Source organism: Lolium rigidum, chromosome 3 (genome assembly GCF_022539505.1).
Source record: "Lolium rigidum isolate FL_2022 chromosome 3, APGP_CSIRO_Lrig_0.1, whole genome shotgun sequence".
NCBI lineage: Eukaryota > Viridiplantae > Streptophyta > Magnoliopsida > Poales > Poaceae > Lolium > Lolium rigidum.
Genome location: NC_061510.1, coordinates 183,339,611 through 183,348,873, shown reverse-complemented (window position 1 = coordinate 183,348,873; position 9,263 = coordinate 183,339,611). Strand labels below are relative to the sequence as shown.

Genomic DNA, 9,263 nt, shown 5'->3' with positions numbered 1-9,263 from the left:
TGTGCTATGACTGCAGATCTGCTCTCCAAAAGGATTCATGCCATCTGTATTTAGACCAAACATTAAGTTCCTTGCGTCATCTGCAAAGTCCGGGAACTCTCTCTCGATTTTCTCCTCTGCGACACATCAGCGGGGTGTCCCAACATCGTGTCTTTCTTACGGTCTTCTTTGTGCCATAGCAACAACCTGACATGCTCTTTGTTTCTGAACAAACGTTTCAACTGTGGTATTATAGAAGCATACCATATCACATTGGCAGGAACACTCTTCCTGGGCGCTCACCCTCAACATCATATCTCGTCTGATCTTATATCGAATGATGTGTATACCGAGCATGCATCCAAATTCTCGTACTCCTCACCGTGGTAGAGGATGCAGTCATTAGGGCATGCATGTATCTTCTGCACGTCTAATCCTAGAGGGCAGACAATCTTGTTTGCTTCGTGCGTACCGGCGGACAATTCTTTATCCTTTGGAAGCTGCTTCTTCATTATTTTCAACAACTTTTCGAATCCCTGTCAGTCACACCATTCTCTAACTTCCATTGCAACAATTCCAGTGTGTTATGCAACTTTTTTAGGCCATCATCGCAATTTGGGTACAACAGTTTTTGTGATCCTCTAACATCTACTCAAACTTTAATTTCTCATTTTCAATTCCGTAGTCTCTTTTTTGCATTAGCAATGGCCCGACCTAGATCATCAGCAGGCTCATCTGATGCCTCTTGATCTTCAGCTTACCCCGTTGCAGTATCACCGTATCCAGGGAACATATGATAGTTGTCATCATCCTCTTCTTCTTCATTGTCTTCCATCATAACCCCTCTTTCTCCGTGCTTGGTCCAAAATTTATAGCCTGGGGGGCTCTCAAAGAATACTAATCCTTCTTATTATGACAGACAACACATGGACAACACATAAAACAATCCCGATTGTTTTCCTTAGCCACACCGGTAAAATTATGTATGCCCGTAATGAACTCGACATGCTTCGGTCACCGTACATCCATTGTCGGTTCATCTTCCTTATATAATTAAGTTTATGAAAAACCATTACAGAACATCTAGAGAAATGACCATTGTACATCGACACATGCATTGTATCAATGACAGGTGAAAGGATAAAGTTGCTAACCTCGACCGAGGAGGAAAGAAAGAGGAGAAAGCTTAAGTGTGGCTCAGGCACTTCATAATCATGTTTGTTTTGTGTGAACTCAAGTAGCATCATGCTCTCAGACATTTTCATCGAGCACCTCTTATGCATAGAGGGGAAAAACAAAGAAGCATACATCACTTGTGCATAAGATGGGAAAACCAAACCAGCTCACACACAAGCTCGGGCTAAGGGGGTATATATAGGAACATGTACCTTTAGTCCCCGTTGGAGACACCAACCGGGAGTAAAGGGTCTCACGCCTGCCCCCATGCAGCATCCTAGCAACACCTTTACTCCCGGTCGGTGTCTCCAACTGGGACTAAAGGTCCCATTCGAACCAGGGCTGATGGTGGCTCGGCCCCGTGCGGCGTCCTAGCCGTTCGATCCAGAACTAATACTAACATTAATTCCGGTTTGTAACGCGACCGGGACTGATGCCCGGCCAGCCTCCGAACGGAAGCCTATTTTCTACTAGTGGATGAATACAATTTATAACAAGAGGTCCAAGTTTCAATACCCAAGAAACGCAATAAATATATTGCAGCCTGCCCTGACTTTTGGTTCAGATGGAAGCATCAATTTTATACCTCCTTCCCTTTAAACACCTCACTAGATACTCGGAAATACTATGGGGCATTAAGTGAACCCGAAAAAATGCTGCAGGAGAAAGCACACAATATTATTCCCATCCATCCCTAAATCCAGTAGAGGCAGCGTCCAAGATACATATAAAGATATATATACTCGTGAAGCCTTCCAAGATAGATCATGCGATCAAGCAAAGGGCACTGACGTGGGCGCACTTGTAACGGATCCGCAAGAGCCTGTACGTCAGTACATGTATGTGTTGATTCAGCTGGCTCGTGTGCCTCACACGCTTAATTCTTTAGAGCCACGCATGCATGTATATGCAACACTATGCAAGTAACCGTGTGAAAATTCCTAACATTAAATGTTACAATGCATTTTCCATGCGGCGCGCCATATAACCTATATGTAGCGAGCTTATCACAGACCATATGATAAGCCAGCTGTTATATCTTACATGACGTCGAGAAGTGTTTTGAGACCAAGTTATTGAAGGAAGGACGATCCAGCTCAGCAGCAACCTTGCTGGCTTCGGTCCAACTATTATCTGCGAGTTGTACCCGATCGATCCACGTTTGGTGAATAAGAAAACAAGAGTGAATTCCATAATTTATCCTGTAGTTGTACATTTGTGACACATATTACCCTATTTAGTGGAACGTCTACTAAAATATTTTATTTAGGAGACTTTAAACATGATTTAGCCTCAATTTATCACTTTTGCTTCTTATTGTTCGATAGGATAGGCATGATACGTCAATGTGAAAGCGATAAATATGTAAATATGGAAAGACCTCATGGACGGTTTTTCACAAACTTCTTTAATCCATATGATCCAATCATCACTATCATCTTGATAATTTTGGACCCCGATCATCACCTAACACCCTGCCTAATGGACATACATCAGAAAACAAGGGTCCAAAGCTTTTAAAATAGGTAATATACATGAATTTTCACTCGACAGGATAATTAGTGTCACAAATGCAATATTACAGGGTAAAAAGTGAAATTCACTCGAAGTTTTGCATCTGATTTAGAGGAGAGTTAAAGACTAGTCTTCGGATGTGCCGTTTTGCGGCAGAGGGGCTCCTATAGCCCTCTCGCCTCTCTCCAGGTGCAGCTGGCTAATAAGCTAGCTAGGATAACTTGGAGTGTACAACAATTTCCCTGATAAATCCATGCATTAAGGAAGGAATTGCGACAGAAAAAGTGTACCGGAGATAGCCACTTAGTGTCATATGCTGATGATTATCTTGTCCTTTTTATAATCTAGTCTAGTTGCCAGGAATAGTTTGTGTGTGCTACTGGAGTGCCATGAGGCATGTGTGTACCTTTTTGGCACCGATCTTCATCCCCCACTACCTTCCCTATATAAACGAACTCACCCAAAGCTCCATCTCTCCTCAAGCTCTGCAGGAACCAACAAGTAGTTGTGAACTCTTCTCGTCCCATTTAACCATCTAAGAGAAAAATCTTGAAGCATACCTATTTTACCAAAGGCTAGCTTGGAGCTATATATTCTCCTCATCTCAAATCCAAAGCTAATTAAGATCTTTCTATGGGTGGCCTCTCTCTTCAGCACCCGTGGGCCTTTGCTTTTGGCCTCCTAGGTATGTCGTTGTCTACCTCAAGAGGTTGATGCTTCTCCTGGTTCTATCTTTTAATTTTGTTACTGCTTATTTCTTTATTCCTTGGTTGAGTAAGGTGCCAGAACTACAATATTCTTGTGTTAACAATAACATAACCGGGTATTACCTACCCCAACATGGGATGATCGGGGTTGTGTGCATCATTATGATGCAAAGGCCGGGCTACGCTTCCCATCTCAAGAAAAAAATCATGGCATGATCGTTGCTAGCTAGTGTCTGGATCGGCCATAATTATTTCTTTCTCTGGTGTAATCTAAAAGAGGCACTGTAAAATTATGTAGCAATCTTGATTGGAGAAGATATCCATGCATTGCGATGGCAACCACGAAGGGAGAGGAAGAAAAGAAAGATGTTAGATAAAGGCATCCAGTATGTGTTTGCTGAGGGTGTACCGTGACACCTCACCTGCCTCACGCACACAACTAAAGCTAGGGTCCCATGTCATCCCAGAAAGCTGCTGGCTTGGCTAGCTAGGAGGGGATTGTGTAACGTGTCTCCTTGTTCCATATTTCCCTCCCCCCGCTAGCTAACTTTACTTTGTACCTCTGCAGGCAATGTCATCTCCTTCATGACATACCTGGCCCCACTGTAAGTAGTCACGCTTAACATCCGCCTTTTAATTAATTACGTGCTCTTCTCTGCCTAGCTTGTTGGTCCGTGGCTTGTCAGGTCTTTCTCCTGTGTAGCACATTGAACGGCCAGTACATTGCCACTTTACCTTATTTAATTAGCTTTAAGATAATAGCATGTCATGCTTGTACGGAACAACTAAACGCTTGAGCTTGTCTCTGCTTATAAAGAGGCAGGTGGGGAGGATGGGAGGATCAAGCCATTATCAAATATTTCTATTGTTATTTACTTTTTCCTGCAAGTAGAACTAGGCTGAGCCACGGGCTCGTTATCTTCTCCTCTAACCTCGGCTCCTTCCCAGTCATGGTCACCGCAAGACCTGACAGGGCTGGAGGCCGGCATGCGAATTCACGGTGCATGCTCTATATTTGCAGGCCGACTTTCTATCGGATCTACAAGAACAAGTCGACCCAAGGCTTCCAGTCGGTCCCTTACGTTGTGGCGCTCTTCAGCGCGATGTTGTGGATCTACTACGCGCTGCTCAAGTCCGACGAGTGCCTCCTCATCACCATCAATTCCGCCGGCTGCTTCATTGAGACCATCTACATAGTCGTCTACCTCACCTACGCGCCCAAACAGGCCAAGGTACCAATTAAATGCATATGTATATATATGTATATATTGCTTATATCTAGATTGTCTAGTTGACCTGAGAAGCATGAAAATGAAAATGCGCGCGTACCTGCAGCTATTCACTGCCAAGATCCTGCTGCTGCTTAATGTGGGCGTGTTCGGCCTCATCCTCCTCCTCACGCTGCTCTTATCGGAGGGCGAGAAGCGCGTCGTCATGCTTGGCTGGGTCTGCGTCGGCTTCTCTGTCACTGTCTTCGTCGCACCCCTCAGCGTCATCGTGAGCACCTCGGCCTCGCATCAATCCATTATTGTCCCCGATCCATAGGCTGAATCTCTTACATGCGCTTACTTCTATATGCAGCGTCTTGTGGTGCGCACACAGAGCGTGGAGTTCATGCCTTTCTCACTCTCCCTCTCCCTCACCCTTAGCGCTGTTGTCTGGTTCCTCTACGGCCTGCTCATCAAGGACAAATACGTCGCCGTAAGCAATACAAAATTAAGGACTCTATTCTACTACTTCCATCTAAGTAACTTATCTGACGAACGAGATGCTGTCAATTTTCAGCTGCCCAACATTCTTGGGTTCGCCTTCGGTGTGATCCAGATGGTGCTCTACGCCATCTACCGCAACGCCACGTCCAGACCAGCGACCAAGGAGGTTGACGTCCGCGTCTCAGACAACCACGTCGTCAACATCACCAAGCATGGCGCTGTCGAGCTCAGCACAAACTACCCCGTCGAGCCACCACAGCCGGCCATGAAGGAGGGCATCATTCACAAGGCAACCCACGCCGAGCAAGTCTAGCGCGCGATGCCTTCATTACACCCAAAGCTAAGCCATGAAAGCGATCCAGCAAGAACAGAGACAACATGCATTGATTCCTAGCTCGTCGCAAGGCTTTCGTATATTAACTAGCGTATCCATCCATCACTCACTACGGGAGACACGGGGTGCGCCGACGGCCCCGCACCGTCGGCACAGGGTGGAGCACCGTCGGCACCGTCTCTGCCGACGGTGACCGTCGGCGTCTTCACGTCGGCACAGATCGCGTCGGGGGCGGCGCGCTCACCGTCGGCACAGGACTCCACCGTCGGCACACGCGTACGCCGACGGCTGGGCGGTGGCCGTCGGCCGTACTACCGTCGGCGCAGCCGGCTCGCCGTGTCCCACCTCGCCGTTACCGTCCCCCTTGTGCCGACGGTGTAACCGTCGGCACATGCAGTCCTGTTTTTTCCCAGAAACGGCGCGAACGCACGACATTTCAAACTGGAAAAAAATGGCGCGAACCGCAGCAGCTGTGCCGACGGTGTTACCGTCGGCACAGGCCCTGCCATTTGGCACAGCTATGGGCATGTGCCGACGGTGACACCGTCGGCACAGCTGCTGCCCAGATTTTTTTTATTTCCCTGATTTTGCTCCATTTGCACAGCAATTGCATATAAAATAGCAGTATCATATATGAATTGCACACATATAGCTCACATCACAGATATAGCACAAATATGGCACCAAATCCCAAATTTAGTACAAATATAGCACACAAGCAATACGGTACATATAGTCATCCTACATAGATCATTCTACACATATAGCATGTGTCATGTGCTAGTACAATGTAGAAACTATGGTGGTGCACCACCCGGCGGACCCGAGTACTGATCTAGCTCCGACTGGGTGAAGCGAGGCCGCACTACTTCGACGGTGCTCGGGGAGGTAGAACCACGACGAGAGCCACCGGAAGCAGAACCATGCCGAGGTTCGGCAGAAGCACCAGGAGAATGGCGACCGGGGTGCATCGGCGTACCACAAGGAGTGTCGTTCCCGGATTCTCCCAATCCCTACATGTTGGAGGGAGTTAGCAACTTAGCCATGTCACACCAAGTTAGCAACTTAGCCAAGTTAGCAACTTACCAGGGTCAACTGACGCTGACGCTTGTACGTGCAATACAACTCCTCCTTGGACGGGAACACTGGCGTCGGCCCCGGATGAGGTGGCTCTGGGAGTGGTTCCTCTCGCACTCCAGTCATCATGAACCGAGTGAAACTCTGCAAGAAACGGGAGAGATAGCTCAGATTCAAACATGGGGACTTATGATGTTTTGCAACCATAGAGATTGAAACTTACCGCCATCTGGTTGCTCGTCCACTGTACGTAGGCATCTTTCACAAGGTCATGCTCCTTAATCTTCTCGAGATACTCCTCGTAAGCTACCGCATAGGCCTCCTCGAGCTGAGTCTACAATTTCAGAAATAATGCGTCTCATCAACATAGCCATTCAGGAACAAGAGTCAAAATAGAGGATGAAAGTGTGGATGACTTACATCTACCTCTACCCGAGAACGGCATGTAGTCCGCGAGGAGGTAGCGTAGCTGCCGGAGGGGAGGGTAGCCTTGATCTGCGTGAAGTTCCTCTGAGGCTTGAAACCCCCGAGCAAGGCGGGCAGGACGTCCATGCGGCTGGCCGGACCCCGCCAGCATCATCGCCACCTCGTCGACCGGCTCGGTCATAGGGTCCTCCACCTCCGGATGGAGCTTGGCGTACTCCTCGCGAGTATTTTTCCTTGCTCTCTTTGGCCTTGCCGTAGTACATCTCGGGAGCGGGCCGAGGCTCGTTCGGACCGGGCGTCACCGGCTTCATGTGCGTCCACGCTTCCATCTCACCAAGTTCCCTCCCGAGCTTCTTCCCCTGCATCACAAAACAAATGTTATGCATATCATCGAAAATCAAAAAAATGCAGCTTGTTCCATTTTTATATGTACCGAGACGGTCCCGATAGCGATCGGTGCTGCTGCTCCCCGCACTGTGTGTTCCCTGATGCCCACGGTTGGCCTTGTTCCGGTCGCTCACGGCCTTGAAATCGGGGTTTTCGCCGACCCAATTCTTGACCAACTCCATGAAGGCGGCCCTCTTATTATCAGCCCAATGTGGTACAACCTGCAAAATCAAAGGCAACATATTTGTGTCCAGCTTTTAGGTGCCTGAATTCTAGTTCGTGTCTGCACACTGGGCATGGAAACTTACCAGCTGTACTATGCCCACAGAATAGGGCGTACCCGGGTAGGTCATGCATCGAATAGTGGAACCAAACTTTCATGATGAAGTTTCTCTTTGATGCTCGGTCGTATGTCAATGTACCGTGATGCCACGAGTGGTGCAAATCATCCACAAGTGGTTGCATTAAGACACTCAATTTCTTCCCTGGATATTCAGTGCCCCGGAAGGATCATCGACAAGAATATGTTCTTCCTTTGCATTACGACTCCGAGGAGGGAGATTGAGCGGAATAACAAACACGGGCCAGCAGCTGTACGCGGCAGTCGACATACCATATGGGTTGAATCCATCGGTTGCTATCGCAATTCTAACATTCCGAGCCTCACTTGCCTCATTTGGGTGCTTTTCATCGAAGTGCTTCCATGATTGACCATCGGATGGATGTACCATGGGTACCCGTTTCTTCTCGTCCCGCAATCTTATCCCGGTCTTATGCCATGTCATCCGCTTGGCGTCTCCTCGAACATGTAAAGCCGTTGGATTCTTTTGATGAATGGGAGATAACGAAGAATCTTTATGGCTACTTTTGTCCGCCTCTTCGACCATTGCCTACATCTACCTCATGATACCTAGAGTGACCACACTTGGTACAAGTACTTGTCATCCGCATAGTCTTTCCAAAACAAAAGGCAAAGTTTTGGACAGACATCATATGTTACATAATCCATTTTCAATGCTTTCAAGATTTTCTTCGTTTCGTACATGGTCTTGGGCAAGCAATGACCTTCGGGCAACATGTTACCTACTTGTGTTCGAGTCTTTTCAAAGGATGCTCGAGTACTCTCAAACATGCACTTGTCGGCTAGCAACTCGCGTGATGCCATCAAGTTGAGACATTTTTGCACCCGGGTATAGAGGCCTCCTAGCTGAGGCCATCATATCAATGAAGGCCCTCACGGTTGGCTCAGGTTCCTCCTCTGGAAGTTCCTCCGGTTGTGGCGGTCCCTCCGGTTCAGGCGGTTCCTCCGGTTCAGACTGTTCGTCCCATGGTAACTCTGGCATGTCAGCATCCCGAAGATCATCTAGCAAGTTTAAGATGCCATCGTTCTCATTGCCATCGATCCGCTGCCGCACACCTCACCTCTATCACGTTCGTGCCGAGAAAAGTTGACCGGCGGGTCGTAGTCACGCATATACCCATTCCACCAAAGGTGTTTAGTCATCTCTAGAATATCCTTAGGATGACGCCTCCTGCAGACACTGCAAGGGCAACGGGGACGAACGACCCCCTTCGAACCACGAGCTAACTCCTTCACTAACAAATCTGTCTTCCATTTCCATTCATCTCGTCACTTGAGTCGAACTAACACGGCCACTCGTACATCCACTCATTATCAGCCATCCTGCTTTATTGCGTGACAAACAACAAATAGTAGCATGAAATTGAATGCATCATATTTTTATTTTTCTACCGGCGAAAACGCGTGCATCAACCTACATCTCTACTAGGTGGGCTCCTAGCAGCCCCGGACCCGTAGTTGGGTACGTTCTCCACGTTCGCTCGGGTGCGAGACAGAATTTCGGCAGCACCTCCCCGCTGCTCTCCCGATACACGTCTCGGCAAAAAGCCGAGAGGATGTGCATCCGGAGAACAACAGGGAGGCGCTGA

The 9,263-nt window shown here is 48.0% G+C and overlaps 1 protein-coding gene across 1 annotated transcript; it reads left to right on the top strand.

The window, feature by feature from the left end:
• Window positions 1–3,303: 3,303 nt before the first annotated feature.
• On the top strand, window positions 3,304–5,402 carry LOC124695892 (bidirectional sugar transporter SWEET14-like). The gene is made up of 6 exons (XM_047228697.1): window positions 3,304–3,355; window positions 3,946–3,982; window positions 4,399–4,609; window positions 4,713–4,874; window positions 4,959–5,078; window positions 5,163–5,402. Exons 1-6 carry the CDS (start codon window positions 3,304–3,306, stop codon window positions 5,400–5,402), a joined length of 822 nt encoding a protein of 273 aa, XP_047084653.1.
• The last annotated feature ends 3,861 nt before the right edge of the window (window positions 5,403–9,263 follow it).